The 24512-nt window shown below is 45.2% G+C and overlaps 1 protein-coding gene across 4 annotated transcripts in view; it reads right to left on the minus strand.

Annotated features, from left to right (window-relative positions):
- Window positions 1-1560: 1560 nt before the first annotated feature.
- CPSF1 (cleavage and polyadenylation specific factor 1) overlaps window positions 1561-24512 on the minus strand; it is a 42425-nt gene continuing 19473 nt past the window's right edge. For 2 of the 4 annotated variants that reach the window (XM_042463796.1, XM_042463795.1), the window contains exons 18-38: window positions 23051-23164; window positions 22428-22569; window positions 20557-20735; window positions 19061-19197; window positions 17575-17749; window positions 17276-17482; window positions 14834-14923; window positions 14555-14698; window positions 13965-14117; window positions 13550-13666; window positions 13294-13384; window positions 12058-12142; window positions 10915-11056; window positions 9271-9423; window positions 7959-8135; window positions 7788-7854; window positions 7451-7498; window positions 6651-6806; window positions 4535-4664; window positions 2742-2880; window positions 1561-1740 (exon numbers count right to left, since the gene is read on the minus strand). In XM_042463796.1, the coding sequence (XP_042319730.1) occupies window positions 1693-1740; window positions 2742-2880; window positions 4535-4664; window positions 6651-6806; window positions 7451-7498; window positions 7788-7854; window positions 7959-8135; window positions 9271-9423; window positions 10915-11056; window positions 12058-12142; window positions 13294-13384; window positions 13550-13666; window positions 13965-14117; window positions 14555-14698; window positions 14834-14923; window positions 17276-17482; window positions 17575-17749; window positions 19061-19197; window positions 20557-20735; window positions 22428-22569; window positions 23051-23164 (2694 nt within the window). In that variant the 3' untranslated portion in view covers window positions 1561-1692. Of the gene's footprint in view, window positions 1741-2741; window positions 2881-4534; window positions 4665-6650; window positions 6807-7450; window positions 7499-7779; window positions 7855-7958; window positions 8136-9270; window positions 9424-10914; window positions 11057-12057; window positions 12143-13293; window positions 13385-13549; window positions 13667-13964; window positions 14118-14554; window positions 14699-14833; window positions 14924-17275; window positions 17483-17574; window positions 17750-19060; window positions 19198-20556; window positions 20736-22427; window positions 22570-23050; window positions 23165-24512 lie in introns of those variants that run through there. The other 2 variants (XM_042463797.1, XM_042463798.1) reach the window with 2 other exon arrangements.

The following is a 24512-nucleotide window of genomic DNA, read 5'->3' on the forward strand; positions in this document are numbered from 1 at the left end:
TGAGGCTTTCCACAGCTGCCTTACAATGGGCTGCATTCTGCCACACTGTAGAAACAATGCAGGTTGACACCGTTTTAACTGCCATGGCTCCATGCTGTGGAATTCTGGGCTCTGTAGTTTTGTCAGAGATGTAATCCCCTCAGATCAGAGCTTTGGTGCCTCTGTGTGTCTGTCTGTGTCTCTGTGCTGTGTGCCTTCAAGCCACTTCCAGATTATGGCAACCCTAAGGCGAACTTATCATGGGGGTTTCTTGGCAAGATTTGTTCAGAGGTGGCTTGCCATTGCCTTCCTCTGAGGCTGAGTGGGACTTGCCCATGGCTTTTCAGGTCCAAGTGTCGATTTGAACCCTGGTCTCCAGTGACTTGGATAACAGAATAGAAGTTTGCTTCCCAAATTTGCAGGTGACACCAAATTAGGAGGAATAGCTAATACCTTAGAGAACAGGATCAAAATTCAAAATGACCTCAAGTGAATAGAAATCTGGGCCAAAGATAACAAAATGAATTTAAACTGGGAGCAATGTAAGGTACTGCACTTAGGGAAAATGATAATAATAATAATAATAATGAAACGAAATGCATAGATACAGGAAAAGGGACACCTGGCTTTAGGAGACTACATGTGAAAGGGATGTAGGAGTCCTAGCAGACCACAAGTTGAACATGAGTCAACAGTGTGATGCAGCAGTAAAAAGGCCAATGCGATTTTAGGCTGCATCAATAGAAGTATATTGTTTAAATCAAGGGAAGTAATAGTGCCAATCTATTCTGCTTTGGTCAGACCTCACCTGGAATACTGTGTCCACTTCTGGGCACCACACATTAGGAAGGATATGAGCAAGTTGGAGTGTGTCCAGAGGAGGGCAACCAAAACGGTGAAGGGTCTGGAAACCATAAAGCCCTCGAAGGAGGAGTGGCTTAGGGAGCTAGATATGTTTAGCCTGCAGAAAGGAAGGTTGGGAGGTGATATAGCCCTGTTTAAATATTTGAAAGGATGTCATACTGAAGATGGAGAAAGCTTGTTTCCTGCAGCGCCAGAGAATAGGACCCAGAAGAATGCATTAAAATTACAGCAAGAGAGATTCCACCTCAAGATTAGGAAGAACATCCTGACGGCAAGAGCTGTTTGACAGCTTGGAGAGTGATGGAGTCTCCTCGTTTGGGGGTTTTCAACCATCTCGGCTGCTGCCCTGCCCCACTTTGAAAAGGAATGTGTGCAGGCCTCACTATGTTCTCAATCTCACAAGGTTGAAAAAATGACAGCGAGCTCTGGCTTAGGTGAGGGAAAAGAACTGGGGTGGGGGCTCAGATCTAGGGTTTTTTAGTTAAGTAGGATCATATGGTCCCTTGCTTCACCTGGGTGGCAGCAGGAGCTAACGCATCCATGAATGGCTCCTCTTCCACTGCCAGAGAATCATAGAGTTGGAGGGGCTCCCAAGCCCCATGCCAATGCAGGAATCCACCATTAAAACCTCCAAAATAGGTTATTACATGCAACCACCCACAATACCCAAACATAAATAACATACCTCCTTAGTTGTTCCACAAAATGATGGCATGATCATTGTGAAATTAGAATTTTATTTTTTTTACAAACATTTTCCAGTTTAAAAAAAAACCCATACATGTAACGAGAACAACAGACAGAGAGTCAGTCCAGACAGACTATACAAAAGTGGAGGAACAGAGCCACCTAAAAATGAGCTGTGACACGATCAATCTCCAGCAAATCTTCCAGGATCTGTGAAGAAGAGAAAGGCAAAACAGAGACCTGAGAAGGGTCCAGGAAGGGAAGCTGAGCATGTAAGGCTTGTTGGGGGACAGAGAGGGAAAAGGTCTCAAGGCAAGCCTTGCACCCTGATTCTGGAGACTAGGGCTGAGATCCTACATTGAGGAGAGAGAGTGTAACTTCATGCTCATGCAGTTAGGTGCTGGTTGCACAACACCATCATGACAGAGAAATGTAATGCTGCACCACTGGACACGCACTGCATGGTCAACCCCACTTCTGCCACATTGATTGGAATGCAGCCATTCTGTAGCAAACAAAAATGCCCAACTGCTTCCATAGAGGAGTTTAAGCACGAGTCAGACACCATGAGGAGCCCTGCCAATGGAACTGACAAGCCTGGATTTCCCCCTTGAAGTCTTTGACACTCACAGGCTGAGATCCTACACTTGCGGAGTTATGCTGGCACAGTTCCATGTTCTCTGTCTGCCCCCAACAAATGTAGAACCCCAGCTACTGCTTACCGATAGGGAGAGGATATTCAAATTATGAAGCAGTAGTGAGCAGGTCTTGACTCAGAGGAGGAAAGAAACGAAAGCAGTTACAAATGGAGTACACCCTCTTTTTCCTTCCCCAGGAAGCCCAGAGCAGCTGGATCATTGGCATCTGCACTACTTCCACACTTCCTCGCCTCTCCCTACCAGTAAGTAGCAGCATTCCCACCCAGGGCTAGATAGCTGCTAAGGCAGCAGGGCTGAGATTTTAGATTGTGCAAAAAGCTAGAGAATAGCCCCCCTGAACCCTATCCAGAAAGGCTGAGGTGTGCATGTATGTACATATGTATGTATGTATTGCCAGGATGCCACTCATAATAACCTTTGGCTCTGATCGCCAAACACAAGATCTGTAAGATCTGACATGGGAAGGGAGTTTCAGAAGATGTTACTGACATGAAGTCACCTCTCCTTTAAGGTGCCTTTCTAGCTTTCCCACCTTTCCCACGCTCTACTCACAATGTCAGGGGTGGTGCCAATCTTCTTTGCCAGCTCGCTGCGCTCCATAGTGCTAAGGTACAGGTAACGGTTCAGCAGCTCCCCGTCTAGGATGTTCCGCACGGCATTTTGCAAGATGCGCCGGTCCATGTGCAACATCCTAAGAGGGACAGTGTAAGAGGAAGAGGTGGCAAATCAGGACTGCTTCTCACAATGTGCTTGCAGCACCAAAAGTTTGGTGGGAAATCTTGCCTCCTCTGCAAACCACATTTAGTGGGAATAGAAAAGAGAGAATTTGGCACAGCCAAGCCAGAGAAGCCAGTGCACCCAAGTCTGCCTCCCCCCGCAAATGCACACCAAGAAATTTTTATAGTTGCCAACTGCTTATGTAATGTAATGGCCACAGCACAGCACATAGAAATCGCTAAGAGGGCACATCTTCTTTGCTGTCCATACAATGCATGTTCTTATTTGGTGTCAAGTTGGCTTTGACTCATGGCAACCCCCAAAATGAGAGCTCTGAGATAAAAATTTGTTGTGCTGGCTAACCACCTTTAAGTCGATATCAACTCATGGTAGCCCTGTGGATGAGACAGCTCCAAGACTCCCTATCCTTCGCAGCTCCACTTAGGTCTTGTAAATTCATGTCTGTGACCTCTTTAATAGAGTCCATCCATCCAGCATGCAGTCTTTCTCTCTTTCTATAGCTCCCCATATCTATTTTTTAAAAAAGTATACCTTGCTAACTTAGTGGGCTAAGTTTCAGGAAACTGCCATAAAGTGAACATCGCCTTAAAGCAAATCACAGCCTTTTTTACTTGCCAATGTATACAAAAGCCTAAAAACATATTTACAGTATCACTTATTCAGTGCACAACAGCACTATGCCTAAAAATATGAAAATGTAAAAATAATAAATACAATTGCCAGAATACAACTCCGACATGAAGTGCACAAACGCTGTAAACAGACTGAGGGCAGGTAACAAAGTGGCTCTGTAGTGCATAATTGAAAAATGCCATCATTAGTGAAGTGCTCTAAAGTGACGCACCTTAAAGCGAGGTATGCATGTAATTAAGTAAGTAAGAGAGGTCCTGCTATTGCCAGCCCCCCTGTTCAGGTCTTGCCAGGACAGGTGTGGCTTCTCTGATGGAATCACCAGGCATATTTGGCATCTTCCCTCCTCTCCAGCTCCTTTGAGAGAAGGCTTAAGGGATGGTGTAATTGTTAATGGTTCATTAATATTACTAGGGTTTTAAATCTTAAGTCTTAGGAGTCCACAGCAACAAAATATATTTTGATGAGGTCCATGGTACAGCAAAGATTAAGAAACACCAATGTAATACCTCTGAGACTAACCAAGAAAAAGAAATCTGTACCATAAACTATTGTGGAGTCCTGTCCACTTCATCAGATGCATTCCATTTGTAGAAATGAAAACTGGGGTGGCAACTGCACAGCGCCCCTGATGTTGCCAAACTGCAGTTCTCACCAGTTCTAGACAGGGTAGCCAATGGTGAGGAATGCTGGGAGCTGCAGTCTGGTGACCTACCTCTAAAAGGCTGCATGACCCCTGAATTAAGGTTTACTGAAGAATAAGTAGGTATCCTTTCCACCACAGTCCACTGTCTCAAAGGAAGTCACCAGTCACCAGTCACCAAATGTATCTCCTTCAGTGAGGATGAGTCCTTTCTCCTAACCAACAACTCAGTCTGCAAATTCAGTTTCCAGCAGGACCAATACAAGTAAATCAAGATGGTAGGAAGATTTGGGGCAGTGCTAGTCAGGAAGAAGAGCTCCAGACTCTCACCGACCTGAAGGCACGGGGGTTGAGTCCAGCATGATGGGGCAGCATTGTGGTCAGAGCATTCTGGAGCATCAGCAGACGCCGGTATGTCTTCTCTTGCATGGGCAGTAGCAACCCGATCCCACCGTCCAGAGTGGCTGGGGAGAGAAGCACAGACACTTCAGGCCCCGTCAAACAGGTCCCGCCACTGGTTTCTTTTGTGGCAGCAGCATGACCCCAGGGTAAGCTAAGAGCCTCCTGGGACTCTGGTGTCCCATTCTGCTTAATGAAATCCATGGGTAAAGCTGATTTCAGTGCAGCAGTTAAGTCTCTGATCCAGGCCATTTCACCCTACACAATCATCGCATTATGATTCCACTTTCACTAGCATGACAACATCCTATGGAATCCTAGGGCTGGCACTTTAGGCAGGAGTATTGAAATGTCTCTGCCAGACAGCTCACCAAACTACAAGTCCCAGGATTCTACAAGATGCCATTATAGCAATTAAAGTGGAATCAAAAGGCTGTAACTATGTTGTGTGAAAGGCCCTCTGGAAATTCAGGATGGACTCTTTTGGACAAACGCTCATAGGATGACTGTGGGTGCAGCGGCCATGAAGAAAAGGCAAAAGAAGAAAACAGACTAAATGCAGACTGAAAATATCTTTCTCATAAATGAACTTTAAGCAAGGTTTGTGAGTCACTGGTTGAATCCAATTACAGGCAAAGCAGCTCACAATTAATTCAATTGCAATCCTCCTCACCTAGAACTGGATTTATACAGTAACTCTTCACTGATTTTGTTGAGACTTTCTGATTACTATTTGGCCAGTTCTACAGACTGGCACTAGACTGCTTCCCTCCTCAGTTCTCTTACTCATACAGCAGGATCTTAACATATATTTTTCTTGCTTATATTGGTTTCATTATGTATGTTATGCACCCTAGTGTATATTAGTGGTTAATATTAGTATGTGTTGGTGTTACATGCAATTAAGTTGGCTTCAACTAATGGCAACCACACACATAACCTGTAGAAAATTTAGTTTTGAAACTCATTAGTTGGAATCCTGTTGGTTAGCCCCAACCAGAATAAGTCCATTGACTCAATTGTTGAATAGTGAGTCAATCCACAAGGAAATCCAGTGAGTTCAACTGTACTGCTTTAGTCAGGATGCACAATAGGACTTAGCTGAACAATATCTGAACAACAGATTTCAAATTCACTTCAAGTCTTAACAAAAATAGCTTTCCTAACTCTCCCATGTTAAATCCCTGCCTTCCACCTAAAGATTAGGAAGAATTTCCTGATGATGAGAGCTGGTCAACAGAGGAATAGGCTGCCTGGAGTGTATTGTAGTCTCTTTCTTTGGAGGTTTTAAACAGAGGCTAGGTGGCCATCTGTGTCAGGGATTTGAAGGGTTAAAACACAGCACACAGGGAAATGCTTGATGTGTGTGTGTTTGGCCATGAGCATTTCAGAAGGACAAGGTTGATCAGCACAGCTGATGCTCATTGGCTCAGGACACTTTAGTGTCTAGGTGCATGTAGCCATGGATGATGAAACCACCTGGTTGGATTGCACAGGGGTCACATGACATGGTTACACACAGGAACTCACTGGGTTTGGGAGACCACATGGTCTAGAGACTATATAAACCCAGGGGTTGCAAGGGATAGCTTGTGGGTTTGAAGTAGGAGTTGGATTGGTATGTTTTGGAGTTTTAGAGATCTGGTTTTGTATTATAGCACTGTTAATAAAGAGCACTTTGGGGACTTTGTTTCTCTGATGGTTTATCAGAAGAAGCTACAGCATCGGTTTGCTGTGTGTCCCCAGAGGTTCCTGCATTACTGCAGTTCCTGGAAGACATCCAGTTGCTGTCATCCGAATTGGACTTTGGAGCCAGGCTTCAGCTTCTGGAAATTGCCAGCTCTGCCACAAGGGTCTGATTTAACCCCAGGACTCGTTTGAGTTGCTGATAGTGGTTGTTGGACCCCAGCAGTTGCGCTGACAATCTGTCAGGGGTGCTTTGATTGTGTCTTCCTTCATGGTAGAATGGGATTGGACTGGATAACCCTTGAGGTACCTTCCAGCTCTATGATTCACACAGCCCCACTATGCCCCCCCCTGTCTCCACTTACCAAACCAGGTGATATGCTTGTTCTCCCAAGCGCTGGATTTCTTGGTGGGCCCTTCCATGGCTCCACGGCATGATGTCCTCCAGAAGGCATTGACGTGGGCACCCACATGGAAATCAGCCCTACGGAGGAGCCTCATCCCACCAAAACTTTCCTTTGCTGACGAGAAAAGGAAATGGATGGTTTTGGGAAAGAAGGTGAGTGTGTGAGGACAACTCATAGAGAAAGCAGGATTGTGGAGCTGAAGTTCTGGGAAGCAGGATCTGGCCCAAACATCTCTTTACAAAGCACTCTGTGCTGGTAAAAAGCTGGATGCAGTCCTTACCAGGGAAGTGCCAAAGACTAGACAGAACTGGTGTGCAAATCACACACAAAAATTACAAGAAAAGGAATTCTACCTAAACATTAGGAAGAATTTTTTTAAATGCAAGAGCTGTTCAACAACGAAACAGACTGCCCAGGACAGTGGTGGAGTCTCCTTCTCTGTAGGTTTTTAAACAGAAGCTAGATGGCCATCTGTCACAGGGAGGTATTGGATTGGGTATTCCTGCATGGCAGAATGGAGTTGAACTAGACAACCTTGGGCTCCCTTCCAACTCTATGTTTCTAACAAGGATGGGAAATAAGGAGAAGGCTAATCAAAACCTTCCTTCCCAGAATACAGAACCCAGCGTTCAAGCTCCTTGGACATCCACCTATCAGAGGTGCTTTAGCAGGAGATTCCTACCCTGGAAGGGATATGGATTACACAGCCCTGGGGATCCCTTGCAAGACTGATTCTCTGACTGTGGTTTTACTCTCACCTTCTGGCAGATACATGTAGACCAAGAGGTTCCGATCCCTGTCCGACACTGCAAAAGAAACCAACAAAGTTGATCACTCCATATCACTCTCATCTTACTATCCCAGAACTACAGGACTCACATGTGAAAATAAGCTGACAAATAAATATCCAAATTTATGCAAGACCTCTCCTGTGGATCTCAGGGTATAGGAAAGCTAATAGGGGGAGATGCAATCTGTCAGGTAGTGTGGAACTAAGTTTTATAGGGTTTGGAGATAGCTAGACTGGACCTCAGTGCAGCAACCCATCCACCTTGGCTTTACCCTGGCCCAGCGACCATCCCCTCACCTACGCACCAAGGAATCCCAGCTGGGCATTGTCTACCATGAAGTCCACACTATAAACTTCCAGAGGCTTGGCATCCTGGGAGCAAGAGAGAGCCAGAAAGATCAGTCAGTATGGCACAGCCAGGCTTAAAGGGCCACCCTCCACCACCCCTCCCCAGCAGGATACTTGGGGCTCCGTACCCGGCTGACAAGCGACAATGTCTTGCTCTCCTCCTGGTAGCGGAGCAGCGAGATGCTCTTCATGACATCAGCTGCCAGGATGAAGTTCTTGACACTGATCATCTGGTGAATGTAGAGCTGCGTGTCGATGAAAGCCATACCGGTCAGGTCATTGTCCTTCAGGCTCCACAAGAAGATCTGTGACAGGGACAGACATGTAGAGGGTTCAGGCAGACATAAGCAAAGGGGCTTCCACTTCTTAGCTTTTAAAAAAAACAAACAGATTTTTAAACAGAAACCTTTGGAGTCTCTTCCAATTCTTTGATTCTATGATCTCCTACATTCAGGCCTGTCTCACCACATCATCTGCCATCCTGGTGCTGTCTTCTCCTTCACATCTCCTTATGTGAAGGATCATACTTGTTAAACATGCTCCCACACTTGTTTTAGAAATCCCCTACTCAGCTACAGCTGTTTCACCTCTCTATACATCTGAGCAAGCATCATCACCAGGTGGTTCTCTGTTACCCCATTCCCAACCTTTGATCCTCCATTTGTTTTGGACTTCAGATCCCAGAAGCTCCAGCCAACTTGGGCAACAGTTAGGAATTATGAGACCTGAAGTCCAACACATATGGAGGACCAAAGGTTGGAAACCACTGCCCCATTGCCATAATTCAATTAACATTTCCCCCATATGCACTGTATCTCTTAGGGAGAAAGCTGTTCTCACATCTAGATTCTGTATCATGTATCACATGGAAGAGGAATCCCTGGCACACAGGTTGAATTCGGCCCACCAAGCATATACACATCCAGCTTAAAGAGGATTCCTGGGAGCGCCTCTCCCTTCCTAAAGTCTAAGTCTCCCCACTACCACAAAAAAAGAGAGAGAGAGAGAGAAGACAGGAGAGCAGCTCACAACTGAGCTACAACTGGCTCAAGGACACCTGGCAAGGAGTACTCCAGCTGAGTATCATCAGAAACACTGGTAACACCTAACCCCCCAAAACTCCACACAATCTCTCCCAGTGGTTTCATGTAAATAGCAAATAAGATAAGACTGAACTCTGAGGAACACCACAGACCAATGGCCAAGGAGGCAATTAGGACCCCCCCCCAGCACCACCCTCTGAGAGCACCCCTCTAGGAAAGAGCAGAGGCACCGCAGAACAGAGAGAAGCAGTCCAACAGAACCAAAAGGGACACACTACCCCTGTCCAGTTGCCAACATAGGCCATCCACCAAGACAACAAAAGCTGAATCTTTCCCATAATGAGGCCTGAAACCAGACTGAAATGGGTCTTTTAAATTACTGTAAGCTGTTGCTCACCTTTTGGCCAATAGCTGACACCAAGTAGCCGTTGCAATGGCAGAGGGCAGTCACGGGGCCCTTTTGCTCTTTCTCATACAACACCTTGAATTTGTTCTTGGTGAGGGGCTGTCCAGGCTCTGGAACCACTTCAATGATGTCCATGATCAAGATCTGCAAAGACAGGGCAGGGCAGGGCAGTGAGAAAGCATCAAACTGGAGCATCACCACCAAGGTGACTCCATTTTGGACACTATTGGATGAGAAAGTCCAGCCTCTCCCCTTCCACCATCACCCCTATTTTCCACTGCAGGCTGGAAGGCCTCTAGGTGGGGCATTGCCACCTCTGTGAGCTTAGGAAGTGAAGAACTGGCATTAAGCAAACATTAAAACAGAACAACCAAATAATACCCTTAAACCGGATTAAATGCCATAATACAATTATCACAGTAGAAGGAATCTGGAATGTTTCCAGAGTAATATATTTGCACTCTGGGTCAATGCAGTCCTCAAACTATTATTGTACTACAACTCCCAAAAGTTCTAGTCTGTATTGCTGATGGTGATGAATGCTGGAAACTACATAATTTGGAGGACCACGTAACTCCCATCTGTACTGCAATGTGCAGCTATGAAGGGCTGTGGGGGAAAGACAGATGGGCAAAAGCTCAAGCGTAAGAGAGTGAAAAGCTGCTGGCCAAGATGCTACACTGACCAAATGGTCTGACCTCACAGTTTCATGTCATCTCCACACAATCCAGCAACTTTAAACCTAGAGAAGCTGTGGTTCCTGCTCCTTACCAACGGAAAAGGGACAAAAATGATAGGCAATTCCAGGTATGAAGAGGCAGCTGGTCTGTTCCCTGGAGGGGAAGGAAAAGGAGAGTACACTCACATATAGAGTGTGCTCCTCTTATCCTAGCCCCTGTGCATCTTTATCATTGGAATCACTTTACCTCTCCAACCCAACCCCTTCTGGGGCTTGAAAACTGCCAGGGAGAGGTTTGGGACAGTGCAAAGGACTACAAAACAGCTCCCTGCATCCTGGCCAAAACCAAGTATCCATGGCTGTATATCACTAACAGGATTCTGACCTCTGTCTCCTTCTTAGAATGCCTAGAACTAGCATACTGGAGGAATGCATATGTTCTGGGCTTCTTCGTGGATGTGTCAATCTCGGTGGACCTGTCTCCTATCCCCGAGAAGGGGACAACATTAACAACCCTGCATCATGAAACAGGGCAATGAATAGTGGCTTGATTTATTATTTATTTAATTCATATCAATTTTTTCCCATATGGGACCCAAGCCAGCTTACTCTGAATCTTAAAATGAAACAATTCAAACAATATGAATACAAATTTTTTAAAAGTATTAAACAACAATTTATTTAATAACATTAATTTAGAACTTTAAAAAACAAGGTGGGGACCAACTGCCCATCCCCAAAGATCTTAAAACTTGGGAATCCTTGTATAGGGAAGATACAGTCTTTCAGATGGACTGGATTTAAACTGAAGGACAAAGATTTTGCAAAACTGAGGCAGGGAAGCTGGCAAGTGGCTTTGTGGGACAATGCGTTTGAGAAGTTTTGGATGAGAGAGAGGGATGTGCTGATACACAAGAGACTTGCTCTTACTCATGCCGCCCTTGAGTCACACTCACCCGGCCCCGGCAGGTCACCTCTTCGCCCTGCATGAGGCAAGTCCCCACAGCAATGTACCCCTTCAGACCTGAGACGGTCTCCTCACTCTTCAAAGACACTGTCTTCATGCAGGTCACATGCTCCCACTCCTCCAAGTCAATCCTGAAGATCCAAAAGGTGAAGAGGAAGGGCTGAGTGGAAGGTCCTCACCTGCATGCCTCCCTTCCCTTGAAGGTTTTCAAATAAGGGACAGACAAAACTCATGACAGGTTGGGTTGACAATCAAGAAGTAACCATTAACGAGTCTCTGGAGACCAGAATTCAAATCCCTGCTCCGCCATGAAAACCCACTAAGTGAACTTAGGCAAGTCACACTTTCTCAGCCTCAGAAAAATCTCATGACAGGTTCTTCTTAGGGTTGCCCTAAATTGGAACTGACTTGAAGGCACACAACAAAAATTCTAATTTCTACTTTCAGTTAATTTAGGGTGTATTCCTCAGTAAAATTAACATTGTGCTTGTGCCTTCAAGTCATTTTTTTACTTATGGTGACCCTAAGGCAAACCTATCACTGGATTTTCTGGAACTGTGAGTGTGACTTACCCAAGTCATGCCAGCAGATCCACATGCAGATATTTACACTATGCTGCAGGAATATAGGACTGAGGCCTTTGGTTATTTTAAGATGCACTTTATGAAAATCCCTAATTGTTTCCTCCCCCCTTGGGAAGGCATCAAGAATTTTGAATCTGTTTTAATCGTATCAAAAAATGCTTTCACAACTATGATTAAAATTCTAAGTAACTTGAAACTCAAATGTGGTTACACTTGCAGATCATCTCTTCCTCTCTCACTTGCACACCCCAAAATATGGGATTTTTGACTCCTCAGTCTGAGAAAAGGACAAGCATTCCAACCTTCAAATAAGGGACACCTGGCAATCCTGTTTCCAGCACACACACACATCTAGGTCTAGCTCCCCTTCTGCTGTTCAGCAGGTCTGTGCCATGTCCAGGCTCCTCCCATGTTTCAGACTTGGACTCTTACCAAATATGAGAACATTCCTGCTCTCTTGGGCTTCCTGGGAAGATGGATAGTATACCTAGCAAGTAATTTTCCTTAGATTCTGACCTGTACCCAAGGTCTGGACACCCTCCACTCACCTGGTGTTTGGGATCGTCTCCCAGCTAACAGGAGAGATGAGCTGGATAGAAAAGGCCTCCTGCAGTGGGTGGATGTAACGATCATCTGGATGGGATGGAGAGAAAAGTTGCCACACAATTAATTGTTGTAGTAGTGATTTATATTCCCTCCTTTTTCCTAGCCTAGACTCAGAAGGGATTACAAAAATTAAACGATCGCCACTAAATGTTCATTTCATACAAAGGTTAAAAACATAATTAAACCATCAAAGGAAGTAAAAGCAATTAGAAGCACAACCATTAAAAAGAAAAACAATAAACACAGAACATTAAGCAAGATCCTTTCCCATTGAGTTATCAGCCCTCCAAGGCCCAGTGAAACATACAAGTCTTCATCTGCCTAGGGAAGGACAGCAAGACAAGTGCTAGCCTAACCTGTCTTGGATGGAAGCTCCCAGAGCCTGGAGGAAGCTACTGAGAAGGTCCTATCTCCTGTGTTCCTACCAGGTGTACCTGGAAAGGTAGTGGGATGGAAAGGGCGTCCCAGAAGATCTCAAATGACAGGCAAGTTTATATGGGAGAATAACTGAGTTATCGGAGTTATCTGAAATAGTTAAGAGAACTGGGCAGAAGAAGCCACAGCTCAGTGACAGAGCCCTGCTTTTCAGGCAAAAGGTCTCAGGTCCAATTCCTGGTCTCTCCAGGTTTGTTTGTTTTTAAAAGAAGTGGGAATCAGGCAGCTATTATTGGACTGCAAGTCTCAACAGTGTTAGTCCATGGTGTGGGATGCCAGAGGTTGCAGTTCAACAATACTGAATCAAAATGATAGAGTTGGGACAGATTGCAAGGGCCATTAAGTCCACACCCTGTCCTGCAGAAATACCTCTGGAGGGCCACAGTTCCTCTCCCTGCCTTAAAAGGATCTCAGGCAGAAAGTAAGAAGAAGGACTCTTCTGAGCTGGAAGAGTGTTGAGAGACCTGTTGCCAGTCAGAGGAGACAATACAAGGGTCTGAATGAACTTCAAGCAGATCGCTCTGTTTCTATTAGCTAAGAGGCAGGTGGCTTCTTTCCTGGGGAGATGGGAGAGTCCCAAACCCACCTCGCTTTTTATAATCCAAATGGCATTCAGCCTAGTGAAGATACACCAGACCTTGTTTACTGGAGAAAGCCAGGTAAGACTGGGCAGAACCTTCACCAGGAGCACATTTTATTAGTGAGCCAGGCCTTCCAGCCGTGCTAGTTGCAAACTCACACACCTCGCTCAATTGTCTCAAACTCTTTCTCCTCTCCCGTCATGCGAGGGATCCGAGTGCAAGAGTTGTTGATGCTGGTAGCTATGGCATAGACCTGCCAAAGAAAGCAAATTCATTCAAGTATTGGAAGGAGGGAGGAGCTGATGGAAGGACACAGGTGTGCTCTGAAGGACATCTGAAATGTCAGGTCCCCAAACCTGACCCCAGCAGCACCTCTGTGTGTCAAATTACACCACACATATATCACATAGAGACTGACCTTGGACTCAACATGGTATGCCACATAGTGCACTGTGCAGCGCAGTGGGATCTTCCGGACAGGCCACGGTGCATCATATGAAAGATAGGCAGGCAAGACGCTGATGCGCAGCTCCCCCTGGAGCAGGACACAGAACACAGGCATGGCTTCCATCTCAGTGAATCACTAAGTGGGAAGAGCTGCAAGGGCCATGTAGCCCAGCTTCTTGCCATGCAGCTCACTGAGAACCCTGCCCTTCCCAGCAAGTAAAGGCACCCTAAATGTAGTGAGCAGGCAATGGATGGGTGAGGGAGGAAGAAAAAAACGGAAAAAAGAAAAGAAAGAAAGAAAGAAAGGGAGGGAGGGAGGGAGGACATGCCTATCCAGGTGGCAAGAGCCCAAATTCTCCTAGTGCCTGTCATCAAGCCCTATGTACCTGCCGGTTGAAGTACAGGAAGCCCTTGGGGCAGTTGACATTGTGGAAGGGAGCAAAGGACTCAATTGCGCCATCAATGGTCATGGGGTGCAGGCGCAGGGCCCCCCGAGATGTTACCAGCAACCAGTGTGGAGAGGGACCACAGATGAACACCTGGGAAGAATAAGCACATGCCACAACTATGAAAGAGCTGGAACTGGCTTATACCTAGGTCAGATGGTCTGACACCCTGAGCCCACTTTTGCTTATACTGACTGGCAGTTGCTTTCCAGAACCTTGGGTAGAAAAATGTCTTTGTGGATTCCTGCTACAGGAAATGCTGGGATTGATCCAACAGCTTTCCACAAGCAAAGCAGGCATTTTTTCCACTGAACTGCAGTCACTCATGCTGGAGACCAACAATATCTCTGACTGCACCAGGAGTGGCTGGTGGCTTCTACATCAGCAGATCACTGAATCTGCTCTGGGGTGTAAGTTCAAGGCAATGACATGGCAGCTACCACCTACCACTAAAGAAGATGTGTCTCTTGTGGATAGTCCTACATCCAGAAGAGGATCCATCTTGTTGCTATGCCCCCACCAAGACTCACCCCTGAGTAACCATAGATGTCTTCAAAGTAGCGGAAACGGGCCACCCGCCCTCGCGGGACACCCAGTTCCTCTCCTCCTACACTCTCGGGCTTCTTCTTCGACAGACGAGGCTTCTTCTCTCGGAAGTTAATGTTGTGAGGAACCTGGTTTGGAGGAAAGAGAGATGAAGAGAAGCAGAGAAGGGTATGTGGAGACCAGCCAGGATGCTCTTGCTAGAACAGAGAGAGGTTTTCAAAAGAGCCTACCATACTTAAGTGGCCAAATAAGGTGACTCTTACCTTCTTAAAGCGCACTTTGAGGTTTGTCTGGCCCAGCTGGGAGTCGTGGTTGAAGGCCTCATAGATGAGCAGCTCTTGATCAACATGGACCTGCCAACAGGGAGAAACAGAAATTAAGCATCACTTTGCCACCTTTCACTCTCTGCAATGGTAGCACTATGATTCCACTTTAACTGCCATAGTTCAATCTGATGGAATCCTGGGATTTGCAGTTTAGGGAAGCTAACATGGTTGGACGATGACTCTAGAGACTTGGGTTCGATTCCCAGCTCAGGCGTGGAAATCCACTTGGTGACCTTGGGCAAGTCGCATGCTCTCAGCCTCAGAAGAAGTCAATGGCCAATTCAACTAATTGTGCCAAGAAAATCCCATGATAATCTTGCCAAGAAAACCGCATGGTAAATTCACTTCAGAATATTGCCATAAGTTGGAAATGACTTGAAGGCACACAACAATAATCATAGAATTCTGAGAAGGAACTCCCTAGTACCTCCCCAAAATAAAACCCAATAGTCTCATAGGTTGATGAGAGCCTTGATGGGCGTACAAGTTGTAAGATAGTGCTATCATTATGTGCAAAAGGGCCCGTCTCTGTTACGAGAGGTGTTTGCACACCAGCACCTCATGGTTGTTATGCAGGAGCAAAAAGACTAACAACACAAGATCTCTCTCACATGAATGATGCAATGAGGGAGAGGAAGAGGAGTCACTAAGGCAGGGGGTGGGAAGCCTTAGGCTGCAGGGTCAAATCAGCTTCCCCATAATTATCCTTTAGTGATTTTCCAGTTTTTCAATGGAACCCCTCACACATTCTAAATGGCTGAAATACCTCCTCAAAGATTTTGGATGTGTGGAATGACACTTCAGCTAGCTCATTCCATAGACACAATAAGGAAAGGTGTTATTTCTCTTTATTTATGTATTCATTTGATTTACACATGCCCCTTTCCCCTACCACAAGATCTAAGTGTTGATCTTAAGTTAAAAGTACAGCTAAAAAGCTACTTATTATATTTTAAAAACCATCACATAAGCAATTCTGTTAAAAACATCAAATTAAAACAGTTATGAATCATAGAATCGTAGAGGTGGAAGAGACCACAAGGGCCATCCAGTCCAACCCCCTGCCATGCAGGAAATCACAATCAAAGCATCCCTGACAGATGGCCATCCAGCCTCTGTTTAAAGACCTTCAAGGAAGGAGACCCCACTACACTCCGAGGGAGTTTGTTCCACTGTTAAACAGCCCTGACTGTCAGGAAGTTCTTCCTAATGTTGAGGTGGAATCTCTGTTCCTGCAGCTTGCATCCATTGTTCCGGGTCCTGTTCTCTGGAGCAGCAGAAAATAAGCTTTCTCCCTCCTGAATATGACATCCCTTCAAATATTTAAACAGGGCTATCATATCCCCTCTTAACCTTCTCTTCTCCAGGCTAAACATACCCAGCTCCTTAAGTCGTTCCTCATAGGGAATGGCTTCCAGACCCTTCACCATTTTAGTCGCTCTCCTTTGGACAAATGGCTCCAGTTTCTCAATGTCCTTTTTGAATTGTGGTGCCCAGAAATGGACACAGTATTCCAGGTGGGGCCTAATCAAAGCAGAATAGAGTGGCACTATTACTTCCCTTGATCTAGACACTATACTTCTATTGATGCAGCCTAAAATCGCATAGCCTTTGTTAACTGCCGCTAAGTGTTTAAAACAATATAAAGAAGATGAAAGTACAGCATCTTCCATTAAAAGACCCCTCTGCCAGCAGCAGTTCATAGCTGACAGTCTTTCTAAATACAAGCTCAGTCTCCCTTATCCGAAATGCTTCAAACCAGTGTTTTACATATACATAATGAGATATCTTGGTGAAGGGACCCAAGCCTAAACATGAAATTCATTTATGCTTTGTATACACCTTATGCACATAGTCTGAAAGTAATTTTATACATCATATTTTAAAGAATTTTCTGCATCAAACAAAGTTTGCATACACTAAACCATTAGAAAGCAAAGGTATCACTGTTTCAAGCCACCCATATGGACATTTTTGGATTTTGGAGTACTTTGGATTTCAGAATTCTGGATAGGGGAGACTGAACCTGTAAAAAAGTCTTTGCCTGCCAGTGGAAAAAGAAACCTAGAGGGGACCAAGTGAGTTTCCTGTGGGAGGGAATTTCAGAATCTAGGTGAAGTTTCCCAGAATCTGGGAAGTTGTCTTCCACAGTCCCACCTAATGTAACTGTGACAGTGATGGAGCCGAAAGAAAACTCTCCCTTGAAGATCTCAAAACTCAGGCAGCCTGACAGAAAGTGGTAAGGTCTTTCAGACAGTCTGGGAGCAACCCAGACAGGTCTTTATAGGTCATAAACAGCACACTTATTTCTGCCCAGAGAAAGGAATCGTGAGTGACCAGCAAAGCTTAAGTGCAAAGGTTAGCTGCTCAAGAACTCACCAGCAAGTAGGGACGGGTCTGTCGGTTGCCCAGGGCTACTAGGAGCACCTCTTTGACCAGTGGCATTTCAGTCTGGCGGATGACCTCCTCCTTTTTGGCTTCACCCTGGCTGGCAGGCTGCCCAAAGGAGCTGTCCACAAGCACTCGCTGCCCCATGGGGAAATTCTTCACCAGGAAGACCAGGCGCCACTCGGGCAGCTGGTAGATCTAGAGGGGAAAAGAGAGGCACAAGTTAGTCAACAGAACAGCCAGGGGCCTGTGGATCTGCCTCCTGCTCTTGGGAAAAGAACGAGACTCACCTCCATGGCCCCATTTTCCCGCACCAGCACACACCAGTGGGTGGGCTCTGACTTGTACTGGTGAGGGTCCTTGTCGGCCGAAGGTAGGCTGGAACGACGAGGCTCTTCCTTGTTGGGGCTGAATAGAGAGCTAGAGTCTCCATAGAGCATCTCTTCCTCATCGTCTACCGTGTTGCTGCATGAGATGGAAGAAACCAGAGAAGGCAGAAGGAACAGTTATTCCTGGGAAGCTATAGTAAGCTGAGCCTCTGCCATGGGGCAGGTGGGCTGTGGAGTCCTTGTTGACATCATGCCAAACGTTAGCAGTGCTCTAGTGGCATTAAAGGGTTTGTTTATATTAGTGATCTTGTCTTATACTTTTTGCATAAACTTGGCAGTTTTACGGCTGGGAGAGATATGATGGATGAGAATGGACCGGGAGAGTGAGTTTTCTTATTCTTAACCTGCCTACATCACTCACACAGCAATGAGTGTCCCTGGCTAGGGAAGAAAGATAGGTCATGCTTGCACAATTTCATTTTCTTTGTTTTCTCCTTCATTATACAGGTTGAGTCTCCCTTATTCAAAATGCTTGTGAGACAAGTGCTTTGGAGTTCAGATTTATTATTATTTTTTAGATGTTGGAATACCTATATTTGCATATATGTACATAATCAGATATCTTAGAGACGGGACCCAAGTCTAAACACAAAATTCATTTAAGTTTCATATACACCTTATAGCCTAAAGGTAATTTTATACAGTATTTCAAATAATTTTATGCATGAAACAAAGTTTGTATACACTGAACTATCAGAAAACAAAGATGCTACTATCTCAGCTACCCATGAAAAGTTTTGGCTTTTGGAATTCCAGATAAGGGACATGCAACCTGTATAACCCTTTGGAGTCTCTCTTCCATTGGTTTCAGTCTGGGAGGAGGGTATACCCCACAGCTAACCCTAGGAAACTGCATTGAGGGCCTGGGATATTTTGAGTAGAATTAATTGTTTAGGTGTTTATTAATTGTTCTACCACTAGCGGTGAAGGGATGCTAGACCCCACCAGCAAAGTGTTTGGGATGATGTTCTGTTGTAAACCATCTGCTACATCATTTACCACCAATAAAGCTTACCTTATACTGACCTAAATACCCTCAAGGCACCAGATACTGTCTGAGTTTGGAAGCTAAGCAGGGTCAGTTGTATGCTTATTTCAGAGGAAGGAACTGTCAAAACCACCTCTGAAGATTCCTTGCCTAAAAAACACTATGAAATTTATGGGGTCGCCATAAGCCGACTTGGAAGAATATACACACACACATCTAGCAATATATAGGGCATGCTTATATACGAAGATAAAATCCTTCAGAATATTTTTATTATACTCCACTTTCCCCCAAAACCAGGACTCAAGGTGTTGTACAAAAATTAAGAAAAACACAAATAAAAGTATATACAAAGTCATACAAAGGGGGAGGGAACCTTCATGGTGCCCACAGCCTCACCTGATATCTTGAATGGGAGCCTCTGATTCCGACTGGCTCCTCAAAGAGAGCTCATCTCGGGAGCTCGATGAATGGCTCTCGGTGGTGAACATCCCACTGACATCCCGGTACACACACAACGCAATCACCTTTGATTGCTGGAAGAGGGAGATGCAAAGGTCTTGTAAAGCAAGATGCAACAGGCCAGGGTGCTAGAATTGGGGCAGCACTGAGTGTCATGCATAGCTCAGGAGTACACTGAGCTACATGGAAGCCAACATCTTGTTTTAAACAAAGGCTGGGGAAAGTGCAACTTACAGGCAGGCTCCAAGGTGCTCCCAAATTACTTCTATTTGTTTATAAAAAAAGGCCTCTCTGGGCCCTAGTCCCAAGAGGCTCAAAAAACACATAAAAATAATCATGGGGTAGGGAGAATTTTAAGGTCATCGAGATTTGAGCACTTTTGGTATCTGAATTCATTGGCACAACGTAGTCTGTTTCTGCTAGCCCAAGGGAAGGTTGAGAGAACTAACATAGAATGCCTCCCACACACATGCAATGCCAGATCACCAGAAACACTCTGGATGTTTGCATCCTTATCTCTGCAAAGCAAATGTTATGTAGGCTACAAATTCCTATTTTTAAAGAAGTAAAATAAAATGCATTTCTCTCTAGAAAAACTTGCAATAGTGGCTTGTGGACTCCACATCAGTGAGACAGTGAAATTGTTCTGGGGTTTAATCTGAATGTTAAGCTATCTGAGGTGCAGAGTCTATTTTGACAGACTATGGCCCAGAACATATGAGCCTTTGAGGCGCCCTTGTCACGTACGAGGGCTGCCTGGTGGGTGGAGCACCCACACGCCCTGCAGCCCCTGCATGTGACGAGGGTGCCACAGCTGCAGCACACCTGCCAGATGCAGCACGTGACGGTTACGTCGCAGCTGCACAGTCTCCAAATGGGGCTACGCAGCTGCAATGCAACTCTGTGCCGTCTCTAGTGCTTTACAGCGCTGCAAAAAGGAGCCTTTTTGGGCTCCTTTTTTCCTGCGCAGCAGCGCCGCACAATTTGTATGCTGCAGCACTCCTGCGCAGGAAAGAGAGGCGTCAAGGAGGCGCCTCTTTTTGGTGGTATGTATCCCACCAGAGTTTATTTTGGGAGACAGAGTTTGGGACCCTGGACAACTCTTTGAAAATTTGGAATAAAACCTACAGTGGACTCACTATCCCAATTACATGGAAGTCTCTAGCCCCTCTCACCTCTAAACACATCTACTAAATTTAGCACCTTCGAAGTTCAGACCAAAACACCAGAGCAGATTCACCACCCAGACACTGAAATATCTGCATACCAGATACTAAATTCTAAGCACTTGCAATGCAACATGAACACAAAGTCACTGCAGTAACAAGCACATGTTCCCTCCACACAGGGATAAGTTTTAGAACAAACACAGCTCCCTCAGAGACTCTGCCAATCCTCACCCTGCACCAATTGTGGCCAGAGCATCTACTCACGTGGTGCAACTGGGGCTTCTGCAAGGTGAGGCGGTGTGTCCGGCCTACGTAGGTGTCACTCTTCAGCACAAACATGGTGACCTGCCCCTCGGAGCTCATGATCACCACATAAGGGTCAGCCACTGCACACTGCACAATGGGAGAGCCAAGGTCCACGGGGATGAAGTGCAGCTGGTTCACTGTGAGGGCAGAGCCACAGGTGGTTAAGAGGTGGATCAAACACTAACCCTGGGTTGCCTCCATCCACCCACAACTGGCCATTATACCAAGGCCCCCAGAATACATGGTGTGATCAAACACAGCTTGAAAAGGGTGGTTTGGACTTCAGCTCCCAGAATCCCACAATATTCCTGGCTCTGATCATGTTAGCTGAGAAATTCTTTGAACTGTAGTCCAAAAATGAAACCGTCCTTTCTTGTGATGGAAACCCCACTCTTTTCCTCTTAACCTGCAGGTGGGAAAAGTTTAGATTTGGGGCCTCCGCTCCCTGTCAAATCACACCTTATGTCAAAATATTCAGATGAAAACTGTCCCATGTCTTTAAAACTAATGGCCACCAAGAGGGCCGACGACTCTAATTTTGAAGTCATCAAATAGGATGACTGCTCCTCTTTTTGTGCATAACAATTTCTGATGGAAAAAGTCCCCTTTTTGAGATGAGAACGCGCAGAATCCTACACACTGGTTGTGGGATTTTGTCCTCCAAACGGGGAACGTTTCCAAGTTCTGCTATAAAATGCTCCCAGTTTCTCCGTAAGTGGGTTTAATGAGGTTACATGAGACAGTGTTTTCAGGAGCTGCTCCCAAGAGGCTAGGCTGATCACCTCTCTGTTCTCTTTCCACGTTCTATCATGATATCTAAAGGTGGCATGCAATTAAAACAAACAATTTAAAGGCACTCCAGACTAAAAACAATAAAATAATTTAAAATAGGATAAAAGCATATTAAACAAATTGCCAGGTCAAAACAGCAGAAAAAGCTAACACAGTAAAAACTCAGAGACATAACCATGTTAGTCTGGAATATCAGTATGTAAAGGAATTTTGTAGCATCTTTGGGGCTAACTGAGCAAAGGAATTTGCAACATTTGTCTTTGTAGACTTGGCAGACTTGAATCTGAGGAAGTAGACTGAAGTCTATGAAAGCTTATGCTGTAACTTCTTTTGCACAGTTAGTCTCAAAGGTGCTACAAGATCCCTTTGCATACAGTAAAAAGTGTACACATGCACACTTCTAAGAAACAACATGATTAAGCATCAAAAGTTGAGCTACGTTTTAACAGAGCACCTAAGAGAGGCAAACACTGGCTCCAACCAGGCCTCCAAGAGAAGGTGATTCCTTAAACAAGGCGCCACAGCAATGAAGACCCCCTCCCATGTCCCCATGCAATGCACTGCTTCCAGTAGAAGGACATGGAGCAGCAGTAGGCTCTACTGGATGATCTGAGTTCCCTTCTATCATTATTGTAATATTTTCAGTGCTTTTGAGCTGTTTTAAATTAGTGCTATTTTAACAAGATAGCTTCTTGTTAATCACTTTAACTGTTTGCTCATTTGTTTTATTGTGATGATTTGCTTTATTGTGATGAAGCTGCTAGCCACAGATGCTGGTGAAACATCAAGAATAAACTATTCTAGAACATGGCCATATAGCCTGAAAAACCCACAAAAAACTATGGATGCTAGCCATGAAACCCTTTGACTTCACATAAACTAAATAAATAGTAATAAACCAAGTGGGAAAGCCCTCCCAGTTTGTCCAAGTCTCTGTTTCCTGTTCCAAGTCAGGGGTTTCTTCTATATGATTCTGTGATTCTAGGGAAAGATGTTTATTGAAGCTGAGCCTTTTCCCAGAAACCAGTTGCACCCACCTCCTTCCAGCAGTCGGATACCCAGGGGAGACACCTGGACAATGTAACGGTTCTCCCCAATGTTGCCTGCGTACACAGTGGGCCCCTGGGTGGCAAAGCCGCTTGTGTCCAGCTCCATGATCTCCTGGCCTGTTTGCAGGATCTAGGAGACAAAAAAACACAACAGAAGGGAGGGAGGGAGGGAGACAGAAAGAGGATGCTCAGCACAGAACGGCTACACCATGAGAAGGAAATGAAGGCATTACCCTCAATAAGAATCCTCTCCCACCCACAACATTTTCTTTCAGGGTCCAAATTTCTAACATAGCAGTAACTTAAAACTTCAGTTGAGCATTTAGAAATAGAAAAAAGACAGACTAAGTGACCAAAGGAATGCAAAATGAAGATTTCTAAGCGTAGCTCATTTTCAATATCTCACTCTCTGCAATGCTAGAAATTTAGGGACTGAAGATTTCTTATTTAGGGGGGCCATGCTCTCATTTTATCCCACTCCCCACACATATGGTAGTTTCGCCCCAGCTGGCAAAGTGGGCTACATGAATCAGTGGTCAGTTCCTGGCCTTTCCAGGACTAACACTTGCTACAGCCAGGGATCTAAGCCATAGGGCTGCCCAGCAACTCACCATGGTGGAGTCTTCACGGCTTAGGATGAGAAACCCATGCCTCTTTCCATCATCTGGAGGCTCTGGTGGAGTAGACTCCTTCTCGGCACTGTCTCCCTGAGTATCTTCCTCCTGCTGGGAGAAGAGAGAGGGAGACCATCCCAGTTCACAGTCTGAACCCATGCCTTTGCAGAAGAGAGCATACAAAGAGACTGTAGCACCTTTGAGATTAACTGAGCGAAAGACACTGCAGCATAAGGTTTTGTAAACTTGGCAGCATTTTTTGCACCAAAGTATTATTTTCTGAGCATAAAATGCTTCTCTCTGTGCAGGAATCTTGTTTTTTGTATGGAAAAATGTACATTTTTCAGAGTAAGTACCAATCTGCAGTTGCACCTCTCCATGATTCTCCTCATCGGGAGAATCCAACAGTGTCAGGAGAATTCCCAACATTTGAGAAACCCATTTTTCAACCATTTCCAATGCAGCTTGTGGGCCCAACAAAGTTTCAAGAGAAGGTCATGTTGTGCTTGTCAGTATGTTTGTACGCATGTACACATGCCCTCCACATTTGCAACTTAGAGTTTTGTGGCTTTGATTAATATGTTTTCCCTAGGAATCTCTAGGTCCTCCAGTGCAACTCTATGGTCAATATCCAAGAGAAGTTGCACTGGAGGACCTAGATTCCTAGAGAGGTATTATCTTACGTAAAAAAATTGTTTTTTTAATTTGCATTTTTTCTACATTCTTGGGGGTCCTGTGCCCCTAACCCCAGTGAATGTGGAGGGCTCACTGTACGTATGTGTCTTCAGGTTTCCTGTTGACTTATGGCTAGCCCATGAATTTCATAGGGTTTTCTTAGGCAATAATCAGAGGTGGCATTGCAGCACCTTGAATACATTACTTGAAATTCCCTCAAACTGGTGTCCCTCTCATCAGGCTGACCTGCAGAGCAACTTTAAGGGAACCAGGTTGGAGAACACTGCAGTAGTTGATGGAGGCATGACTGAACAGTGTGATGTGGCAGCTAAAAAGGCCAATGCCATTTTAGGCTGCATCAATAGAAGTATAGTCTCTAGATCAAGAGAAGTAATAGTGCCACTCTATTCTGCTTTGGTCAGGCCCCACCTGGAATATTGTGTCCAGTTCTGGGCACCACAATTTAAAAAGAATGTTGAGAAACTGGAGCGTGTCCAAAAGAGGGCAACTAAAATGGTGAAAGGTCTAGAAACCATGCCCTGTGAGGAATGACTTAGGGAGCTGGGGATGTTTAGCCTGGAGAAAAGATTAAGAGGTGATATGATAGACCTGTTTAAATATTTGAAGGGATGTCATATTGAGGAGGAATACTGAGGAGGGAGAAAGCTTGTTTTCTGCTGCTCCAGAGAACAGGACCCAAAGCAATGGATGCAAGCTGCAGGAAAAGAGATTCCACCTCAACATTAGGAGGAACTTCCTGACAGTAAGGGCTGTTCGACAGTGG

This window comes from Sceloporus undulatus, chromosome 4 (assembly GCF_019175285.1).
Source record: "Sceloporus undulatus isolate JIND9_A2432 ecotype Alabama chromosome 4, SceUnd_v1.1, whole genome shotgun sequence".
Lineage (NCBI taxonomy): Eukaryota > Metazoa > Chordata > Lepidosauria > Squamata > Phrynosomatidae > Sceloporus > Sceloporus undulatus.